This window comes from Natrix helvetica (genome assembly GCF_964273705.1).
Source record: "Natrix helvetica genome assembly, chromosome: Z".
Classification (NCBI taxonomy): Eukaryota; Metazoa; Chordata; class Lepidosauria; order Squamata; family Natricidae; genus Natrix; species Natrix helvetica.
This window is the reverse complement of record NC_138554.1, coordinates 40,976,009-41,000,424: the sequence shown is the minus strand read 5'-3', so window position 1 is coordinate 41,000,424 and position 24,416 is coordinate 40,976,009. Positions and strand designations below refer to the sequence as shown.

General features: G+C 37.4%; 1 protein-coding gene across 3 annotated transcripts in view; it reads left to right on the top strand.

The window, feature by feature from the left end:
• The window catches only part of NGFR (nerve growth factor receptor), an 81,107-nt gene extending 59,664 nt beyond the window's left edge, over positions 1-21,443 (top strand). The window contains exons 4-9 of one of the 3 annotated variants that reach the window (XM_081971387.1): positions 576-668; positions 1,700-1,792; positions 2,941-3,160; positions 6,105-6,265; positions 12,151-12,583; positions 20,455-21,443. In XM_081971387.1, the coding sequence (XP_081827513.1) occupies positions 576-668; positions 1,700-1,792; positions 2,941-3,160; positions 6,105-6,265; positions 12,151-12,452 (869 nt within the window). In that variant the 3' untranslated portion in view covers positions 12,453-12,583; positions 20,455-21,443. Of the gene's footprint in view, positions 1-575; positions 669-1,699; positions 1,793-2,940; positions 3,161-6,104; positions 6,266-12,150; positions 13,547-20,454 lie in introns of all 3 variants that reach the window. The other 2 variants (XM_081971386.1, XM_081971388.1) reach the window with 2 other exon arrangements.
• The last annotated feature ends 2,973 nt before the right edge of the window (positions 21,444-24,416 follow it).

Sequence of the window (24,416 nt, the reverse complement as noted above, 5' to 3'; positions counted from 1 at the left end):
CTGATTTACCAGCAAGGTTTTCACAGGGACTAAGATCAGAAATGTTGAGAAAGAGCTTTCTGCTTCCTCCAGAACTATGATTGCTTACCTTTCTCTTTAAAAAAAACAAGCACATCTTGACCTTTAAAATTGCTCCTGTATTTTTTTGGTGTAATGGTTTTTGAATAGTTTCACTCTGTGATTTGATTGCTATCTTATTTTAATTTGTTTTGGTTCTGAGCAGGAAACATTATATATACGTATATTTTGTTAGCAAAATGATTTATTACTATAGGGGAGGGGGAAGTGATCTGTTCCGGATTGTTCGAATATCCCTAATGTGGCAGTCTGTATTTATTACAGATTAGCTTAAATGGCAGGACATCAATTTACTTAAGGCAATAAAGCAAACTGTGTAGCAAGATGAGAATCCTTCACATCTGCCACTTCTGCCTGCCTTCTGAAACGGTGTCACATCTCTGACCTTCTCATCTACTTTTTGTTGCAAGAAGTTAATTGTGATTCATTTCTAAACTTCCCAATTGCCACAATTTCTCATTCTCTTTTTGCTAAGTTATTCCTGGTTTTCTTGGCAGCAATTAATCCAAGATTTGCGATGACAACCAAAGTCCCGATGGATCCCTATACCAGTGATAAAAATGCAGATGCAAATACAGATGTAATCGTAGGTATGGAACACGGTACCTTATTTTCCTTTTCTTATAGTTCTTCATTTGCTCAATTGATCTAACACTCATGAGGACTTTATTTGACTTCATTAAATAAATAAAACCACAAACTAAAACAACATTTTGGAACCACTCATGGCAGTATTGTTCCAAAAATTTTCTGGAGAGAAGCCATAGATGTAAATTTACTAATAAAGACCAGAGTTAGATTTATCACTTTATGGTGACTTCTTTCCTTTCTTTAGTATTTCCAACTGGTAGTCATAGGAAGGAAGTGTTTAAGCTCACTGGTACTAGCAGGTCTCACAGACCTCAAGAGTTCTCTCTTATGTTACTTAACAGAGCCCTCCCCTATTGTATTGTCAAGTTGTTGCCTTGACCACTATTGTAGTAGGCTTCTGGTCCAATTATAAAAGTGCTGGTTATTACATTTAATAGATGTAACACAGGGACATATCAGGCAACATCTTGTCGCTCTTGAATCTGTCTGTCTGGTCCTTACATCAAGAGTGGATCATTGAGAGTTCCCTTTCTCAAGAGGTACATAAATCATGGGACAGGTGGCAAACCTTCTTGGTAGTGGCTTGCATTTTTGAATCTCACTTTTCCTGAAGTTACATATGATCCCTACTGTTCTTATATTTCATAAGCAAGTAAAACCAACCTATCTTCCAAAAACCTTTGGCCCTGGTTGACTGTGGGTATCTACCATAGGAACTTTGGTTAATGATTACATTGAATTAATGATTACATTGTCTTGATGTTTTCTTTTCTTTTCTTTCATTTTTGATTCTATTATCAGTGGTTCATTCTCCAGAGTCCCTCCAGATTGGAGCAGCTATAAGCCTTGTTAAATAAACAAGCAAAATCCTTTGAGGGAATTACATTGTTTCAGCAAAAATGGGGTGGGAACTTTTGATCATGTTCACACTCGCTTAATTACTGAAATGTTAATTAAGTGATACATTCCTAATTGTCTCACAGTTTTTCACTCTCTTTTGTTAAGTTCTTCCTCCTTGTTTCCTTGGCAGCAACCAATCCACAATTTGCAGTGGCAACGAAGACCCCGATGGATTCCAATACCAGTGATGCAGACCCAAATGCATACATAGATATAGAACATGGTATCTTGTTGTCTTTTCCTTACACTGCTGAAACAGTTCCTGATTTCCTTAGTTGGTCTCACTCCAACAAGGATCCTACAGAAATGCTTGACTGCATAAAATAGTTAAGACCACAGATTAAAACAACGTTTCTGAGCCCTGTGGGAATTATTATTCCTAAGCATTTTGGAGGAAAGCCATATAAGTGAAAAGTATAACTAACCGTTATAGTTTTATTTGCAGCTAATATGGTATGATGTGATTGCAAGTACTAATAGAACCAGTGATCTCATTCGGAGCCAAAAAGATAGCTTCCTTTAATTCCCAGTATAGAAATGTTCCTCCAGCTTTATTTCATTCTAGAATTTTAGAATGCTTGCGATAAATATGGATGTATTCTATTACCCATATGGATATAAGAATGTTTAAGAAATTTTGACATGAATTAGATCAATAACTATTTGCATCTATATTAGTAAAAAAACATTTGCATATTTCTATTTCATAAAAATGGTGTTTAAGCCCCAAGGGAATTTTACATTTTCAGAAAGCCAAACACTTTGATGCATGAACTGCCCTGGTGATAAAATCAATCAACAAACGATTTTTCAACTTTAACTCAAAGATGGGGAATGTGAAGTGACCTAATTATCCAGCATTATTCCAGAGTGATTGAAGCTACATTCCAATACTTACTTACTAGTGATTAAACCTCGTAAAACCCAAAGGACTTTCTTATTAGAAGACATTATATGAATGCACGATCTAATAAATAGTTGCATATTGTTGTACAAAGCTCTGATTTTCTATAGAGACCTGAATCTGTATTGCTGTTGTGTTTGTTTAGATCATTATCTACCACCCAAATTCAGGAGCTTAAGTAGTAAACATTTCCTTCTCTCTCTTTTCTCTACCACAAACCTGTGTGATAGGCTGGATAGTAAAATATCCAAAGTCACCCAGCAAGATTCTATGGCTAAGTGTAAACTTGAATCTGAGTAGATTTGAATCTGGATTCCCCAGCACTAGCCAACATCTGAACTATTGGCTTTTGGATCATTAATATTATATGTACAACATATATGCAAAGGAAAACAGATTAACCTAAATGCAGCCTCATTTTTCCATATCGTTTCCACAATTATTCTTCTGTTTCTTTACCTTTCCAGATTTTTACCCAGGGACTCCCAAAAGTCCGTTTCCTATTACTAATTTTTCAGAGACTCTGGATATTTCAGAGACCACTGTAATGAGCACCACAATGACCACTGTTATGGGCAGCTCCCAGCCTGTCATTAGAAGTGGGACAGCCGATAACCTCATCCCTGTCTACTGCTCCATTTTGGCAGCTGTGGTGGTGGGTCTGGTGGCATATATTGCCTTCAAGAGGTAAGTAGCAGAGACGGTCCACAAGACTAGTGTGCAGGAGAAATGTTGTGATGGAAGAGCAGTGACAGGCAGTGTCTAAAGTTGATCTCGCTCACTGATTAGATGTCCTTCAGTTGTTTAAACTACTTCCTGTACCTGTTCTAATGATGCAATTTTGGTTGACCATAGCGAAACACATTCATGACTAGCACATTTTGCAGTTAAAACTATAAACTCCAGCATTACCAATGACAATATGATGATTTGCATCCAACTCTCATTTTCCTTTCAAGGAAATAGTGTGTAAAATGTCATATCATTGACTATGCTTGAACAGTCCTCTAGAACCTAAATACTGTTGCCTTCCTGCAACCCCACATAATTTGCAAGCAGGGGAGGCTAAGAGGCAAAGGAGAAAAAGGTAGCAGTGGAAGAGGAAGCCACTTTGTGAGCATGTGCTTACAACAGATGCACATTTTTCATACAGTACTTCAAGCATATTTGACCTTTAAATATAATTCCTGGGACACTCAAGAAAGTAGATGGGGATAGGATGCAAATTAATTTGATTTATTTTCATGTGATGATTATTTTTCATATTTTAATAATTTCTAATAAGAATCTTTTGGTGAAGCTCAGGGGCCATGTCTCTGGCGTGAACTAGAGAAGAATGTAACCATTCTTTGTTCCCATCCTCCTCCTACCCATATTTTACATCCTTCCCTTAAGTGATAGACATCTTTATAAAGACAAATGGATGTACTTCATTCATTTCAGAAGTGGCCACATGCAATTATCCTTGAATGGCAAGGATGAATATCCTCTAGAAATAACTATTCAGGGTTGAAATTTCTAAGTAGCTGTTATTAGAAATTAGATCCTTCTCAGTGCCAATCCAGAAACATCTTGCCTCTAAGATTGCCAATTTTTAAGTGGCTACTCTACACATATGGCCATAAAAGAATGGGAAGATAATAATGATTATATCCATGCTATGAATCCCTGGCTGACTCCTATAGCTCAAGTGATTGATAAAGGCATAGAAGCAAGCCAAACGTAAGTTGGTTTTTTTTTTTTCCCTATGATTGATAGACATTACTCATATTTTGCATGACATGAATGCTGATTTCTATTATAAGATAAAATCTATTATTTTATATCTCAAGCTTTAATCTATCTATCTATCTATCTATCTATCTATCTATCTATCTATCTATCTATCTATCTACCTACCTACCTACCTACCTACCTACCTACCTACCTACCTACCTACCTATGTGAAATACCACTGATGCATCATCATGACATCTCCCGTACCGTAAAGCCTACAAACTTGAAATTTGACATGTATGTTCCTCTTGACTTCTAGGTGCTTGCTAAGAAAGGATTTTTGAAATGACCATCGGATTATCAGTATTCCTTATACAGTATTATATTAACACGTGTTGGAGTCAGATGTTCTACTCCTCCTCTCTCTCGCTAGACCAGGCATAGGCGTGGCCAGCTCATGACTCATCTGGCTTGCAGGCCTTACGTGTCAATTTATCAAGCTTGATCACATAGTTTTATAGCGAAGCACGGGTTGTCCAGCTAGTCACTAAATATAACATATTCTGCTTTTAGAAAGCCAGCTGTCTTGGATTACATTGGGAAGCATTTCTTAAAGTGTAACCCAAAGATCCCACACTCCTGCCTCTTCTCCTTTCTATTGATGCCTACTGGACTTCCTTCTCCAAGAATGAGAGTCAAAAATAATAAGAATAATATGATTGCTTTACCTTGTAATCAGCAACATATGAATTGGCCTAGGAAACGAATAAGAAAAAACAAATAGGAAATAAGAAAGTAGATCATTTATGGATCCAAGTCCATCCTTTCCTCCATCCTCCAGTTTAAATATCTTGAACCATCAATGTTAGATGACATCATTACCATATGTGTACATATACCTGAATCACTTTATTTAGGAGCTCTCTTAGAAAGAGACAACTGAATTTTCTGGATTTTTTTTTTTCTTTGAAGATGTTTTGCTTCTCATCCAAGAAGCTTCTTCAGGTTTGACTGGATGGTGGGCAATGGAAGGATTTATACTCCTTGCAGATGAGTTGCTAAACTCACCTAGAGATTTATCTGTGTCATTAGGGTCACCTAAGTGGAGCAAATGGCCCTGATGACACAGATAAATCTCCAAGTGACTTTAAGGACTCGCTAAAAAAAATGCAAATGTCCAGCTGTATGCAAGGAGTATAAATTCTTCCATTCCCCCTCATTTAATCAGAGCTGAAGAACCTCCTTGGATGAGAAGCGAAACGTCTTCAAAGAAAAACCAGAAAGTCCAGTTGCCTCTTGAAAAAGCACCTTTGGGATAACCTGTCACCCACTAGTTATGACCCGGAGGACTGAGAATCTCCATAGATATTTAGGAGCTCATTGACCCATCTCCAAGCTCTTATAAAAGTGGCTTCTTGGTCTCTTGGTTCATCATGATTGTGCCCAGATGAACCTGCTTCTAAGAAAGCAGCTTAATATGGATGGATCCTCCAGATTTTGATGGGTTACAAATCCCGTGATTCCTTACCACTTCTCACGTTGGTCAGGGCAGATGAGATTTGCAGTACAGTAATGCCTGGAAGGTCTCACTTTGTCCCTATCCTAGCCATAAACAAATGCTTTTCCTTTTGTATGAAGAAAGAGAGCTAACCCTACAAATTCTGTGTTGGCAATTGCAGTGACTTTCAGGAGCCAGTATAAACAAAAGCATCCTTATCTGGATTGGCAAATTAATCTGTACAGTGAGAGTTCTGTCTGGGCAAGCCTTGAAAAGATAGCATTCACCACGCCCCAGACTTCATGAAAGGAAAGAAAGGAATTAATTCTCTGTGGGCCTGCCAATATTGTAGTGTACTGTGGGTCAGAAGAAAGAACAGGTATCCTTGTGTCAACTGTCAAACATTTTCACCTCTAGGTGGAACAGCTGCAAACAGAACAAACAAGGTGCCAACAACCGTCCTGTCAACCAGACACCTTCCCCAGAAGGAGAGAAACTTCATAGTGACAGCGGCATCTCAGTTGATAGCCAAAGTCTCCACGATCAACAGCCACCAACACAAACAGCATCTCTACAAGGCAAGAGGAGGGGTCAAACTGAAGCTGGGAGGGGAAGAAACCAAAGAGCATGCATGCAATTCAGAAAGACAGGAAACCACTAATTACCAAAAGATACTATAGCCTTGGCAGACACCAAGAGGACAGTTAATCCAAGAACCATCTACTTTCTAGATCACATCCCTCTTGTTGCTTGTCCTGTAAATCAACCAATGAAATCCCAACTATAGTTTGCCCTGGGCAGATAGCAAGTATACACAGGTTTTTGTTGATGCAACTGTAACTAACAAACCAATTAAAATTACAATGGGGAAATAAGCAAGGTGGGGCAAATAGCTGTATTCCTCTGCCTCCACATTTCACATTTTTCCAGAAATATCAGATTTAGTGTTTTTTTCTTTCACTTCTTTTGATACATATCTCAAATTAAATTTATTGCTGTGGAAATTCTATGTTTTACTTTGTACTAAAATTTGTGTGCATTGTGGTACACATTGCTCTAAACTTTTTTTGTTATCTATTTTACTTACATACACTGTTTTCACCAATAATTATCTAATATAGTACACACACACACACACACACACACACATTATATATATATATATATATATATATATATATATATATATATATATATATATATATATATATATATATATATATATATATATATATATATATATATATATATATATATATATATATATATATATATATATATTTGTTTTCATAGATTTTCACGGGTGTAGGTATGCTGGTTTTGTTGTATTCGGGTCTTTTCCCGTGTAAGGTTGAGATTGTCTTTGCAACGTTTCGGCAGGATCTCACCTGCCATCTTCAAGCGTGAATATATATATATATATTTGTAATAAAAAAGCCCAAGCCTTTTTAAGCCCAAGCCTGAAGATGGCAAGTGAGATCTTGCCGAAATGTTGCAAAGACAATCTCAAAAAGACTCGAATACAACAAAACCAGCATACCTACACCCATGAAAATCTACAAAAACATTATATATATGTTCAATGATCAATATATGCATTTGGGTTAGACTTTTCTCTAATATATAGTATCTCTTTTAATTGTTGGGGAGCCGCAGTGCAGATTTTAAAATTGGGGGGTATCTTAGTTTTGATCTATGCTTTATTTAAAAATGCAAAATATGGCCAAGTTGCTGTCAAAGATAAAGTTAAACATAGTCTTCTCCCATTCCTGGGAAGAAGGCTGGTCTTCACTATTTTACAGGTGCCAATACTAATCGAAAGTGTGGGAAATTATTAGTTTCTCAAGAAATGCTATAGAACAGTGTTTACTTAATATTGAATTTAGACTCAGATTTCAGTTCTAGGACATAGTTTGGAAAATCCATTGTTGTTGTTTTAGTGCTTTCAAGTCAGTGTTGATTCCTGGAAACTGCTGGGACAAGTTCTTGCAGTCTTTTGGGAGGTTTTTCAGAGGTTTTGCCAGTGGTTCCTTCCTAGAATTGAGAAAGAATGACTGACCCACCGTCACCCACTGGCTTTATACCTAAGGTAGGACTAGAACTCATGGTCTCCCAGGTTCTGTCCTGATGCCTTAATCACTACACTAAACTCGGGCTCTTGCCACTTTTCTACCATGCTTCAAATTATTTATGCTAGAAGGTTAAGTCCAGATGAAATACAAATATTTGCAGAATAAAAACAACAGCTCTCAAAACTATACTTTTTTTGCTTCCTATACTAAAAGTTGAGATCAATTTTCACTCTAGATGGATGAATTTATGTACAATTGGCATGAAAGCTAGTTTACTTCTATTAGGCAAATAGATATGGTCATTAAAACCATATTTTGCCTAGTAACTGGGAGACATTTTTATACCTAAGGACATAAATTATTCTTCCAAAAATTATGTCAACTCTCACTCTACCATGTAGATTATTTTGGGTTAAATTTAGAATTTTTTGAAAAGATCAATCCAAGGATTTCACTTCAGGTTTAGGATTAGGAGCATAACCCATTGAGATCATACTTAAAAAACACACAATTTAGGAAAAATAAGGCATTTGTTAAATAAACAGCAGGAGCCCTGGTGGTGCAGTACTTACAATGCAGTACTGCAGGCAAACTCAGTCCATAGCTTGAAGTTCGATCATGACCAGCTCATGGGTTCCATTCAGCCTTCCATCTCCCGCGGTCAGTAAAATGAGGACCCAGACTCTTGGTGGCAATATTTTAGCATTGTAAATCTCTCAGAGAGTGCTATAAAGCACTGTAAAGTGGTATGTACAGTAAGTCTAGATGCTGTTGCTAGTGCAATTGCTATACAAGATTTTCAATAACTCATAGTAGATTAGAAAGAATCATTTTAGATTCTGACTGGTGCTGTTTTATCAAATTATATTGCCTACCATTGCAACTCTGTCACCCACTAGTTATACTCACTCTATGAGCCCATTTCTTCCCCAAAAGACTTTACCAGGTTGATATCAACCTATGGCATGAGGTTTACATTTGAGAGAGTGGGCATTTATTGCTTTTTGATGCTTAGATCTTCTGCTATGTCCACTTCATAATTTCTATCTCTGTGCTCTTTGCAAACAAATAATTAGTGAATAGTATTACTTGTCATGATAAACACTAGTTAATTTAGTCATAATGTATGCAATAAATCATAACTACCAGTGTCAGCAAACAAAGTAATAGCCAAAAGTAAACATGGATTTGTCAAAAACAGATCATGCCAGACTAATCTTATTGCATTCTTTGATAATGTGACAAAATTAGTGGACCAGAAGAATGCCGTTGATATAGTTTACTTGGACTTCAGTAAGGCTTTTGATAAGGTAGACCATAACCTACTACTAGATAAAGTAGAAGAATGTGGGTTAGACAGCATCACCACCAGATGGATTCGTAACTGGCTGACCAACCGCACTCAACGTGTAGTCCTCAATGGAACTGCATCTACATGGAGGGAAGTATGCAGTGGAGTACCCCAAGGCTCTGTTTTAGGCCCAGTACTCTTCAACATCTTCATCAATGATTTGGATGAGGGAATAAATGGGGAACTCATCAAATTTGCAGATGACACCAAGCTGGCAGGAATAGCCAACACTCCAGAAGACAGGCTTAAGATACAGAAGGATCTTGACAAACTTGAACATTGGGCACTATCTAATAAAATGAAATTCAATGGTGAAAAGAGTAAGATTCTACATTTAGGCAACAAAAACGGAATGCACAGGTACAGTATAGGTGGTACCGTGCTCAATAGTAGTAACTGTGAGAGGGATCTTGGAGTTCTAGTGGACAACCATTTAAATATGAGCCAGCAGTGTGCAGCAGCTGCCAAAAAAGCCAACACAGTTCTAGGCTGCATCAACAGAGGGATAGAATCAAGATCACGTGAAGTGTTAATACCACTTTATAATGCCTTGGTAAGGCCACACTTGGAATACTGCATTCAGTTCTGGTCGCCACGATGTAAAAAAGATGTGGAGACTCTAGAAAGAGTGCAGAGAAGAGCAACAAAGATGATTAGGGGACTGGAGACTAAAACATATGAAGAACGGTTGCAGGAACTAGGTATGTCTAGCTTAAGAGAAAGAAGGACTAGGGGAGGCATGATAGCAGTGTTCCAATATCTCAGGGGTTGCCACAAAGAAGAGGGAGTCAAACTATTCTCCAAGGCACCTGAGGGTAGAACAAGAAGCAATGGGTGGAAACTAATCAAGGAGAGAAGCAACTTAGAACTGAGGAGAAACTTCCTGACAGTTAGAACAATTAATCAGTGGAACAGCTTGCCTCCAGAAGTTGTGAATGCCCCAACACTGGAAGTCTTTAAGAAGATGTTGGATAGCCATTTGTCTGGAACGGTATAGGGTTTCCTGCCTAGGCAGGGGGTTGGACTAGAAGACCTCCAAGGTCCCTTCCAACTCTACTATTGTATGTATGTATGAAAACCTAATAAGCCATATTATAAGTTACAGTGTCTGAGTACATGGGTCATACTAAGCCAAAAAGAACTAACCACATTTTCCTTAAAACCAGTAAATGGAGCAAAGAGTAAATAAGAAAAGATACTCTTTTTCTATTTCAGGAAGTCCACGCCAACTGGACTGTTATGAATAAATGTTAATATGAAGGAGAAGAAGGAAAAAGTCTCCCTCAATATCATATGCACGTGAAAGAGCAGTGCATTATCTCCCACTAACCTTTGTGTGTCTTTGGTTTGGTTTGGTTTGGTTTGGTTTGGTTTAGTTTGGTTTGAATGTCACTCCCACTCCTGGCAGTTTACAATAGTAAACAGTGTAATAAAAACTGCATGAAGACTTGAACCAAACTGGGCTTAAGGGGCCTTTCAAAATTCTCCAACATATTCATGAATGGAAGAACTGGATAGACCATTTCTTTGACTTTCCCTAAGTGAACAAAGAACTCTCCTACAAAGGATAGGACTTCCATTCTGTGGAGACACGAACGTCACTCCTGAAAAAGCCACATGAGAAGAATTTTGGCTGAGGTTTTCCCTTGAGGTTGGTTTGAGGTATCAGAAGCCAAGGAGGCTGGAGAAACGCAGCCCTCTGTCACTTCTTAACTAAGGAAGCTCAAGAAGGCCACAATCTTTTCTTCTTTGAGCTTCTTCTGCCTGATTCTGGGTTTTCACAGGCAACCCTGTCCTCTTTTTCTGCTCTCCACATGTTCAGCTGGGAGGCCTGAAGATAAGTTGAACAAGGATTATTTTAAATGTCATAGCTCTCCATGCCATCTGGAGTCCCAGAACACCCAGCACGCTGCACTGTATTCCACAGAAGCTAAATGCTTGGTGCTTAGAAAGAGCTGTATGGAAAGGGTGAATGAGTAGTCTTGTCCTTTACTCATTTTTAAGCCCACTGGGGCTCAGATGACAATTTCTCAAAATTTGGAGCCACTACTCTTTCTTTCTACAAATGCATTGGGATTGTACCAAATGAGAAATCCTGGAACTAAAATGAATATTTATACATTTTTAATTTGAGAGATGTTCAGAATGGAGTGGTTACAACATTAATTGTAGTACAGACAAAGAAAGGAATATCAGGATATTAATGTTTATGCCTATGTGAAAATAATGGTGCTTATAATCTTATCTGGATTATTTATAATAATTCATATTCTGCCTTACCCAGTGAAGTTCATGAAATTATCCAGAAAAACCTTCATCCAAACCTTGAATATTATTTATCTTTGAAAGCATATTGATCTGTTTCTATTTCTTATAAATCACAGAACACAAACATCAATAATTCCATGCTTTTCAGAATGTTCTAATGCTATTTTAAAAAGATACTACAATATGTGCTAAAAAGAATATTTCATCAAAGGAATTTTACATGAAATGCAAACCTAGATATTTTATTGTGAAATGCATCTACAACATTTTTGTGCCAATCTCTGTGTGTGTGGGTGAGAGAGAGAGGGGGTGAGGGAGGGAGGGAGATAATACAGAAATAGGATGGAATAAATTCACATGAAACTGACTTGGACCAAAAAGAGTCTGAACCAAATGCTGGGTCTCCACAGTAAATGATTATCTATGGCTCTCATAATAATAGCTGATAATTTCCCCTTTCCCTCCTGGGCTTTCCCCTTGGATCATACACAATTGCTGAGGATTGTTGTGGACAGCTAAAACCTTAATGGTGTAGGGTCTGCTTGGGTGGGGAATTGGACTAGATGACCTACAAGGTCCCTTCCAATTCTATTAATCTGTACCATCTGTATTCATTTTAAATTTGTCACATTGTTCTGGGGCTATGTGTGGAATTGCCCCAATTGCTAAAACCAACTTTGGGAACATGGAATAGGTAAGTGAGTGAGTGACTCGCATGCAGTTATGATCTTTTTTAAAAAACCTTTATCTCAAACTCATTCCTCAATTTCAGGTTTTAAAGGAGATGGGAATCTTTACACTAGCCTGCCCCCTAACAAACGCGAGGAGGTTGAAAAGCTGTTGAACGGTTCCACAGAGGAGACATGGCGTCACCTGGCTGGAGAACTAGGCTACAAGGAAGATCATATAGACTCCTTTACACAAGAGGAATACCCTGTTCGTGCGCTGCTCTCTGATTGGTCCAGCAAGGACAGTTCCACCATGGATGCCCTTTATTCAGCCTTGCGCAAGATTCAAAGGGGGGACATTGTGGAAAGCCTTTACAGTGAATCCACTGCTAGCTCTCCAGTGTGAAGGAGGAAGAGGGGGCAGAGGCTAGCTCTCAATTAGCTTCTCATTTCCCCTGCCCCACTGGTGCCTCTTGGAAGAAGAACACGTGAAGGAAAAATAGAGCTCATTCTTTCCGGGGACACTGGAACAATCTTGTAAGCACTGATTGTTATTTAGTTATTTTTCCCCTCTCTGCCCTACCGTCCTGGTATTTTCGTCCAATAGCTCCTGCTAGTAACAGATAATAAGGTGGCAAAAGCAAATGAAAGAAGGGAAAGGAAATGGATGTTTATACTCTATGTGCTCCTTAAAATCTCCTGGACTGATAGCGGACTGTTGATTCTGAACTGAGACAAGAATGAAGAAAGACATCTGTCCAAAGCCACTTGCTGACTTCTCTTTCAGGTGCCTCTGACATTCATCCCATGTGCTTCTCTCGTGATCCCATCGACATTAGTTCTCTTTCTTCTCTTGCACATCTTCTTCCCTTCAGTCACCAGTTCACCCTATTCAAGCACATCTGAAATCAGGGGGGAAAAAACCCAAGGAGACCAGCCAGATATGCTACAGAGTGATGAAGGATTCAAAGAAGGCGGAGAGGGCAGGAATGCTGGGCCTGAAACTTGGAGACATATGGTGTTTAGAGGACAAAGTGAACATTTGTTTTGAGGCAACCTCCTGGAGGGTCTCTGAGTGGGGAGAAAAGAAATGTGGACCAGGTTTCTAGCTATCAAAACTGACAATATGAAGATCAAAGTGAGAAGTTAAGGGATGAAACCCAAAGAGAAAATAACCACATTTCCATCCAAGTATTGGTGACCACATCAAGACTATATTTGATCCTGCCCTTGTTTTCTTGCTCAGATTCATTGTTCCTAGCTAATAAGGATTTTTAAAAAAACCCTTTTCCATTTTTCTCTTTCTGGGTCTGACTCAAACCAGTTTAAAGTCATATAAACCCTTGTTTAAAGGAGCCAGATAGTGGTTGCCTTGCATCGCCATGTGCAAATAGGTGGCAATATAAATTTCCTAAATAAATAAAATAAGCCACACTGATGAGTGGACCTAATCAGAAGCAAACAAGGCAAGTGGTCAGACATATTCATTCATTTTCCAAGGTATGCTGCTTTGATGAAGCCACAACCTCTATGTTCTTCTTCAAACTGGTAAACCAATCACTGTGTGTTAAGAAGCTGTTATCTCTATTGTATTATAAGGGGAAGCAAGCAAAAAAAATCCTTTAGTTGCCTTACTGCACAAAGTAGGGAGCAATCTATATGAAAGTGTAGCAAGCTACACTCAGAGGTAGAATTTTGCTGAATGTTATTCCTGTGTGAAGCCACCAAAGCAACCTGGTATTTTCTGTTTTCAAATATTAGAGGGATATGACAGTACTATAGGGATAGGATGGTGGGGAAATATTCTACAAGCTAACAAGAATCACCAAGAGAGAGAGAGAGAGAGAGAGAGAGAGAGAGAGAGGGAGGGAGGGAGGGAGGGAGGGAGGGAGGGAGGAGAGAGAGAGAGAGAGAGAGAGAGAGAGAGAGAGAGAGAGAGAGAGAGAGAGAGAGAGAGAGAGAACTGGAACTAAACAATTCCCTCCCTCTGTATCTGCATTACAAGATTAATGTTGGTATTTTTTTTATTCTTATTTTGATGATATTCATATAGACCAGATGAAAAGAAATGGTGGCATTTGAAAGCTGATAGGGTTTTAAACAGTTGACTGGGTTGTTCATGGGAATTTTTAGCTGCTCATCTTGTTTCTCTGATTTAAAACCATGGAGAAGAAATCTCTCCATCATATGTATGCACGCACACGTATATATAAATATATACATAGAAAGTAATGGAAATACTTCCTGGGGAATGTTAGTTAGGAATGCTAATTAATTTCCTTTCTCAACCAAGAGATGATTAAGAAAGCTTGGCAGGCTGCACAAAGTGTTGCTATTCTGATCATTTTTCTGTCATCATACCAGTTTTAATGGTTTGCCTCACCAGAAAACTTTTATTTTAACCTTGACATTTTTGCTGTCAACAAAACTTAGTAGCAATTTTAAATAGGATGGTACAAACAGATTGAGAAAAGTTAATTACATTTTTGCTTTCTATTTAAAAACTTTTTACAGAACAACTAGAATTATGTCTTTATTCATAGAATGTTGCTATTACGTAACAATGATAATAAAGAAAACAGAGGAAGAGCTAATAATATATCTAATGGACTCTTAAATTGTTTAGAAGGAAAATATGAAGATACATGGAGCTACTTGTGGCCTTGCTGATTTTGGGTCTAACTACTGGCCCACCTAGCTTAACATTCTTTAATCTGGAAGCAATCTTCATTTATTCAGACAGAAGCCTTTTCATGTCAATTCTGAAACCCAAGATCCCTTTTTATGGCATGAAGGGCAAAATGCTTGTGAAGACACACAAGCAGGCACTTTACCTCAGAAGTCCAACTCACAATCTAGTTCAACCTCCTCTTGGTATACAATTTGGAGATAACTCCAATGGCCCTTTTCTCTTCTTGTAGAGATATGTGTCTTGTGTTCAGTGATTATACCAAAGAAGCAAAACAGAGTGCCAAATGGTTTTGCTTTTCTTGAACATGCAGTTAAACAACTCTGCCTTTTAAGATCTACATTAAGCCTGTCAATTTTTCTTTGGGAACAACCAAATCTATACAGATTAAGAGATATAGGCAAGATAGAAACCCCACTGGAATTTCAGATTATACCAAACAGCTATAGCAAAATTTAGCAGGTAAATTTTGGCACATGACACATATGATTTGGAGCTTTTCTGCAAAAGAGAGAAAGCCCTTCTTCTAAATACTATTCCTTATTGTTCTGAAGACAGAGTAGGAACAAGAAAACCAATAAATATAAAAGACTGAATGATTAGTATTCCTGAATAATAAAACTATGAGGTATAAATTGTCATATTTTAACTGTGTTATGCAACAGCTACATCTCTTCCCAAAATCATGTTTCCAACTGCATGATCCTAGGAAAAGATGGGACTATTTTAAAATGTTGCAGAGACATCGTATGTTTGTCCTTCAAAGCTTGGTTTTGGAATGAAATCAGAAATGTGGTACAGTTGTGTTGAATATCATAATCATGTGATTGATTGGTGCTGTTAGTACTTGCATATGAAGACCCCTCCTCATATATGACTAAGAAGGACACAGTGTCAATGAATTATAGTGCCTTTGGAGTACAACTTTTTCTTTTAACCCAGGAAATTAAAGGTTGCTGAGTTCTTATGTTAGCAACCCATAAAAACAGAGGGAAATATGATATGGCAAAGAAAGGCAGAGCTTAGTTGAAAATTGGCCTATTTTACTTGGAGTAAAATAGAGTATATCTCCATAGCAGAGCCATGCTTAGTTGTAAAGATGCAGGTATAGAAGAGAATAAAATGAGAAGATAACATGTTATTATAAATCATTGTGGTATATTCACTGCATTGAGCACAGTAAATCTGTGGCTTTTCTTTGTGGGTTCAGATGCCAGACTATCCAAAAAGCTCGATAGTTCCTGCTAGTCTCCTGCTAGAAGATTGAAGGAGAATAATTGGTTATTTTCTCAGGGCTACTTAAAATGTGTATGAAAGAGTGTGTATATACGCAATACATACAGTTCCAGGTTAGAATCCATGTTACTAAGAGTTGGCAATTGGATTTCCAGATTTGGTGGATCCAGGAAAACCCCTCCTCCATTCCATTGGAGAAAGGAAGTTTCCAAAGTTGAATTCCTTCCTTGAAAATTAGAACTTTTTCTCCAAAAAAGTTGGTTGAACAACAATTTATAGTTCAAACCGTTTAATGTCTTCATTTGTTTATGTGGGGGTTTTATATCGTATCCCCAAATCCTGAATAAATATTTTTCTTGACAGAAGCATTGGACTGGTTAGTAGGTTTCACTGTGGCTAGCTAGTAAGTTTCAATAAGATAGACTGGAGATCTACTCCCTTCACTTCTATGTTGGCAAGGGTGGGTGACATAAAAGTGATTCTGAGGAGAAAAAGGTCACATCTGTAATGTAAATGTAAATGATTTTGTAACAGCGGCATGGTCATGTACATGTGTACTGTGCAAATATGAATAAGCAGGCATAGTTGTGTCCACAACCTTATGGATGTATTACAAAAATCAGACAAGGAAAAGGTACACTATATTAAGTGTTCAGTTGAGATTTTCCCCCACTAGATGCAATTCTTGCATTTCAAGAGGTTTGGATTTCTCTGCCATCATTCTTCCCTATTCCCTGAACCAAATTGACATCACAAAATATCCCCTAAATTTTGCAGCTCCTCCAAGTTTACTTTACTGAGCAGATTTAGATAAACATATCTAATGGGCCTACAGCTGTTCCAGACATTTCAGTACAGACACAGATGTTAGCTTTTAATGATAAATGTCCTGGAGTCCGTGGCTGATGTTAAACTGTTATATGTGTTTGAGTTCATTTCAACTAAGTGATGAATTATAATTAGCAACTAATCAGTTTTGGTGATTAGTCAAGACTGCTGCGTGGCTAGCTAGCAGCAAACCACTTTGAAGGGCAGACCTTTGTAGAGTTATCATTCAAAAAAAAATCATTTAGTTTTATGTGTTGTATCCTTCTTCTTTTTCACAATAGCATGGGCTATTTAGTATCTGGGTGGTCTCCCGTCCAATTGCTGCTCAGATCCAAACCTGTTTACCTTTAGAAGCTCAGTTGAAGTAAGGGTACTTTCGTAAACATTGATTATAGCACTAGTAGAACATGTTTCTTCATCTGCACACTATAAAAAAGTGAAACTGTAATTGAATTTCCATACCATTAAGGGACACTGTGGCTTTTCCATGCATTCATCCCATTGTATTATTCCATTCCCAAGTCCTTGGCACTATTCTTTTATCTTTTTAAAAGATGTAGCTTTGACATAGTCAGGAACATAATGCAGCTAAACCTAACCTAGACAACCCCTTAATATCAATTTTTTGGGTGATGTGGTTCTATTTTTAAATTTACTTTTAAATAGGACCAAAATATCTTCCCAACTTTAGCTCTGTTACAGCAAACATTGCTTATATTGAACTTTCTGAAGAGTTCTATCCCTTTGATGTCATAATGCAAAATGTTTCTAGATATAACTATTTTAACAAGTAGTCAGTGGTAAGGACTAGAACAATATTTTTTAAAAAAATTGTTAGCATAGCTTAGTTTTAATGTAATACTTAAGCACTAGAGGGTTAATTTTTTTAAAAAATTGAAAACCTACTATTGGTCATACTGTTAAGCTATGACTGCAAAGAATATTCTTTCATTAGTAACACACTTTCATTTATACAGAATTTTACTTCTACTTTATTTTAGACTGTGTGTGTGTGTGTGAGAGAGAAAGACAGACAGACAGACAGACAGACAGACAGACAGACAGACAGATAAACAGAATCAGAGAAAGCAATTAGAAAAGCAATTAAAATGGATGATGATTAAAAGGGCATCTGGTTAAATTGCAGGCATGATGATGAACTAAATCTTTTGGTCTCCCCAATCTTTTTTTAATATAGTTTTTATTAATTTATAATATAAAATACAAAAATATGAAAGCAAATAGTAGGAAAAATAAGAGAGGGGAAGTGAAGGAGAAGTGTAGAAAAGAAGGGGGGAAAGGAAAAAAGGTATTAATAATAATAATAATAATTTTATTTGATTAGCCGCAACCCTCTCCCGGAGGACTCGGGGCGGCGTACAATCAAAGCAAATAAAATACAGGTAAAGAAACACATACATACATAAAAACAAGGACATATACATGTGCATGGAGGAGGTAGACTAATGAGTGAAGACAATTAAAAAAACATAATTTAAAATCCCATTAAATAAAATTACCGAATTAAAAAACCCGTCAGGAGCGTTATAAAGTAACGTAATATAAAGTAATATAAAGTATTATATACTTTATACTGTATAAAGTATTATATACTTTATACTGTATAATATAAAGTAATATAAAGTATTGACTTCCGACTCCCTCTGGTGCAATAGAATAAAACAGTAACATCAAACTTCAACTTTTTACTTTTACATAATACCATAAACTATCCATTTCAATAACAAGAAAATCTATCTAATCAGTAAAATCCAAAAATCAAACTTTCACTTTTTCCCACCTCAAGCACAAAATCCAGAAGTTTCCAAGTAGAAACAAAAGTAATTATGTTTTTTTTCTTTTATCAAAGCAGTCAATTTAGCCATCTCTGCTAGCTCCATCAATTTTTGCAGCCAATGTGTCCATTGTGGGGATCAAAGTGTCCTTGAATTTCTATGCATAAAGTAGTCTTGCTGCCATCAACATATATAACATCAAAGTTCAAAATTTTTCCCCCAAGTCTTTTTTCCATTAAACCAATGTAATGCCATACTTTCATAAAAGCAAAAGAAAAGTGCTAAAGGCATTTTACACTTGAGTAACTTTGTTATTCCTCCTTCACCACATCAGCCATGGAAAACACCACCTACAAAATTCAAGATAATTATAAATGAGAGGTAGTACTGTGCAGACACTATCACATTGGAGTAAATAAATCATGGTTACCGTACCATAAACATTTACTGGAGAACAACCTTGACAGTTCCAGACTGTAATCCAGGTATCATACTGGAAGTAATGTCACAAACAAGATCATGTTCTTTGAAGCTCCAGATTAAAGTAGGAGCCAAATGACTTGGTCCTATGTATTGGCCTGAGCTCAAATTCCTCAACTCAGATCAATCTGGGATTGAGAAGGGCATCTGGTGCATAGGATAAAGAATCAAGGTCCTCTAAAACTAGCCACCCCATTGAAATGTTTAATAAGAGGCAACATGTTAAATGCTCTGAGAGTAGCTACATTTATTTAATCCAATCAGTGCATTTTGTCTTGGGCCCATCCATTTCTTTATCTTTCTGACTTGCCCATTTTTGGGAAACTCTGCTCAACCACCCTTTAAAGGTTACATGTGGTGCTCAGCTTGAAAAGGGTCACACTGCCTATTGTAAGTTGTCTTTTGTCATTTCTTCCTAAGCCTAAATGAATTCACTCACACTGCAATGAAACTAAACTAAATGTTAAAAAGTTATATTTATGTAGTTACTTACCAAGCACATTTAAATTATGTTAAAGTAACCAGAATATCTTTACAACCCCAACTTTTGAGTACCTTTAATGTTTGGAAATCAGGATGTGGTGGCTCAGTGGCTAAGATGCTGAGCTTGTTGATCAGAAAGGTCGGCAGTTTGGCTGTTTGAACCCTTAGTGTCGTGTAATGGAGGTAGATCCTTTTACTTGTCCCAGCTTCTGCCAACTGAGCAGTTCGAAAGCATGTAAAAATGCAAGTAGAAAAACAGGGACTATCTTTGGTGGGAAGGTAAGAGTGTTCCATGCACATTTGGCATTTAGTCATGCTGGCCACATCACCACGGAGATGTCTTCGGACAGAGCTGGCTCTTTGGCTTTGAAACACCACCCTCTAGAGTCCAGAATGACTAGCACATATGTGCAAGGGGAACCTTTACCTTTATCTTCTAAATGTTTGGAAATTGAAAGTTGAAAAATTTGACACGCCTTACCCAGTACTTTAACTAGTGTACTGTTTTTAAGTTTCGCACAGAACTATGAGCTTAATGGGCTGGATCATGCAACAGCATCAGCCCCGAAGAGCAAACTAAGATTATTACCAACCAGGCTTAGGAGTTTGTACAAAGGTAGCCACTAAGTATTCAGCTGGTGAAGCATATAGTCTGAACACAGCCATTTTGGAAGTGATGATTTGCTCATTAAAAACTGAAGGTGTTTAACACATACTAGAAGGTCCTTGCCTCCATTAGAACACAAATGCTTTGAAACTTTTTTATGTGACAAGCACATAAAAAATCAGCACTTCAGTCAAGCTGTTGTGACTGTTAATGGTAATTCTCTTGACACCTCCACCCCTCAAATGCCCCTGCATAACTTTTGGCATTTTTCCCTCTACTATTTACCTAGAAACCACCTAAAAATAACACTCACAATGCCAACAGGTCAAAGAGTGGATGAACCAACTTTCTGACTCCGGAAGAATAAATAATGTTAAGCAACAACTTATTTGAATCCATTTCTATCTAAACTTCAAACCTTTCCCACCGCAGAAGACAATCTAAACGGTAAGTAACAGAACATTGACAGAAGCAGCCAGCACCAAAATGAGGAGAGCTGCCCAGATGTTCCTTATTTTAAAGTCAAGTTTTGTTTTACATCTTGTTTATGTGCTAAGAGATACCCAAGGTTGTTTAATTCTGTGTTATTATCTTGCTCAACCTTTTGTAAGCAGATCTGAAAGTGGAAATCTTTCATAATCTCAACATGAAAAGAGGATTATGTGGTTATTCTCAGGAGACAGGAAAGGCTCTTTTTATAGGCACAGGAACTCATGCTCCACTGTGCCCATGGAAAATGTTTTCCTTTCACCTTTTACTAATTGACAAGCTTCAAATCCTCATCTATCCATCTATCCATCCACCCTATTTCTAAATGATCAAATTTGGCTCAGCGCATGCTGACAGATTAAAAATGAAAGCAGTAAAATTCTGAGTTTCTTATAGGGAAATGATTTTATATAAAAGTGATAAAAGAAAGATAATTGGGTGACACAAAGAGCAACATTAGTTTTTGAGGCAAACCTTTAAGAACACCTTTTGAATCCTTGCACACATGAAATAATGTACAAATGTTTGCCTGCTTGTTTCTATTTTGAGCCTGCTTGAGTCCACAGCAACTCTGCTTCAATGACATTTTTTTAATCAACATATTTCCAAGGAAAAAAGAATCTAGGTGAGAAAGACTTTGGGAGATGGGGTGAAGAGATGCTGGCTAGGGAGTGATGAGATAAGAGAGGGCCTAGCCTGTACTCAAAAGTTTTTCAGGATGTAAAGAAGATGGTGAGAGATTTGTACTTTCAGACTTGCAAGATTCTGTTAATGTAGCCTTACAATAAAGTAGAATTAACTCATCTGGTATGTTCTCTATCTGTTCTATCTTGTAAAACTGACAACAGATGACTAGAAGACAAAACCAAAGGGCTCAACCACCATCCTTATTCAGGGCATAGAAAACAATAAATTCTTTAACAATTTGGGGAAAGCTAAAAGGACAGAAACAGAATAATTCTTGGGGTGGGGGTGGGGGATATCAGTCCTCAGGACAGGAGACATCACTGAGAAGGCACCCTTCCTAAAGTGGGGCTGCTTAATGATAGAATGTGGAGCATGCCTACTTTAGCTGATCTCACTGGATGGGTAGAAACCAGGGGTAGTATTACTTACCTTCCCTACCAGTTCACACGTGGACACTCCACTCATGCGTTCCGCTTTCCACACATGTGCTTTGCCTAAAAAAGGGGGCCTAAATGGGATGCTGTGGAGCCGTGGTGGGTAGATGGGGCCACCTGCAATTTCCGCTACTGGTTCTGGTGAACCAGTCTGAACTGGTAGAATACCACCTCTAGTAGAAACATATGGAGACATGTGGCCCCTCAAGTAAACTGAGTTTTTGTCATGAAGGTCTTCTGTAATGATATGTGAGAATGACCATGGGAGACAGAAGGAAGAGCTGCAGATCAGGAACAGGTCAGATAAGGAATGGGGAAATGGCAAACATCTCAGAGGGGACTTTTCCTAGTTTGCTGGATTGTAAATACAACGGGGAGAGATATACTTTCAGATGGACTTGCAAGATTTTCTTAATGTAATCTTACAATAAAGTTAGAGCTAATAATTCTGAATGTGCTTCTTGTTAGGAAAATTTTGCAGACTGAAAACATCATAGGTGATATTCAGCATTTTAATTGTACCAATTGGCAACCAATGCAGTTCATGAAGCATGTAATTAAATGTAAACATATAATTTGCTCTTACTGTTCAAGGAAATACACTGGGCTGGAGTGTCCACAGGGGAGTCCAAAAAGTTAAGAGGGCAGGCACAGCTACACAATTAATTAATTAATTAATTAATTAACTATACAATCTCTTTTTTTACATGCAACATGATGGTGGTCATTATCTTCACTTTAACAGCATTAAGGATCTGGCACAATTACTTGTTCAAAACAATACACCACCCTATGCATATAGAGTTTTGCCACTGACCATAGGTAAAATATGGGCTAAGTAATTAAAAACCCTTTCTGTCTTCCAAACTTGTGGAAACCTCACTTGGGCATGTGATATATCCTTGTTTTATTGGCAGCACCAATAAACTGTGCCTTAACACTGCATTTTTCTCCTTCCTGATGGTACACAACTATCTTTTTGAAGAGTTTAAAAATCATAGAAAAGGATAGAGACAAAAAGAAGAAGCATGATGGGAGCCAAATAGGGAAAAACAAAAACAGATGAGCTACTCTCACAAGGTGGTCAAATAGGCAGGAATCAGGAGACAAGTATTTCCGCTATCCCCAACAATTTATAGTTATTGCAGGAGGCGAAAATATTATCCATGGAAGATGGAAATGAGCATGAGGCTAATACAGCTTGGAGAAGGGAAAGGAACAAGAAAGGTCAAAGGATTTCCTCTTCTTTGGCAGTTTTATAGCTTCCAAAGGAAAAGTAGAAAAATGGATGAAAGAAAAACATCTTACATCTGGTTTAATTAGACACACGAATTGGGCCAATCTGGTTCTTACTGATGAGCTGGATCACATTTCCCATCATTCCAAGCTGGCATTCCCAATGGTCAAGAAAGCTTTCAAGTGAGGACCAGGATCACAAACAAAAATTAGCTAGTTTTATTCTAATAAACTTCTGTGTTGTTTCCAGTTGGACAACTCCTAGTATTAAAGTCAACAGAATTTGCACAGCCATTCCATTCCATCTTTTGCTCTTTAACAGATTATCATTTTTTTCCTTTGCAATAAGGAAAATAATCTAGGGATGATAGGACCTATCTTGTCCTTTAAACCTCTTGAATGTAATAGAACAATTGCAGAATAAAATCTTTGTTCCAGAGGGTTGATGTCCTCTCACATTTATTAATTCAATCATTCCATGTGAATGAATTGTGCTTTGTAATCCAATGCCACTTCTATTAACTGCAATGCTTCATGTATGCTTAGCCAATCTAGTTCATGTATTACTGGATCATAGTTGAATTACCACAGCACCCAGAGCCAGAACCAAATACATCATGTGATATGTAAAGTGAGTCATTCTCTCTTTCTGTCTCTCAGGATCAATTTGCAAAACTCCTTCTTTAGCATCATAACTGATTTTGAACATCCTGTCCTACCATCTACCCTATTCACTTTATGACAAACTTTTACAAAAATTATTCTTGATTCTCCATCAGCTTCTTGAGGTTCATATTTGTCCTGGAAAGAGAGGAATGGGGCTATATCTATGTAATAATGCATCTATTGAAGTCTTGTATGGACATTTATGAATCCATAAGTCTTGGAGCAGGCATCCTCAGGTGATGTGGAATTCCCCTGCTATGATTTATTTATTTATTTATTTTATTAATCCATTTTATATGCCGCACCCTCTCCACCAAGGGACTCGGGGCGGCGTACAATTTACTACATAACAAATAAATAACAAGGAGGAGATATACAAAAAGCATTATACAACACATAATAAATAAATAATCGATTAATTAAAAACAGCAAAAAGCAATTAAAAAACAATTAAAACACCCAAAGTCAAACCTAATTTAAAGTTTTATCCAGAGGGATTAGAAAATAGCTATATTCTCAATGATTCTCAGCCACTATAGTCAATTTAGCTTTTGTCTTGAATACTATAGTATCGTATACTATAATAAATACTATAAAAGTTGTTGCAAACCAATGCACCTTGGTTGCAACTAGCATTCCACCCAAAGTACAATCCAATATTTGGAATATTTGAATGAATGAAATTCAAATATTATATTCTGAATGAAATACAATATTTCATTCAAGATAGTAGAAAGAG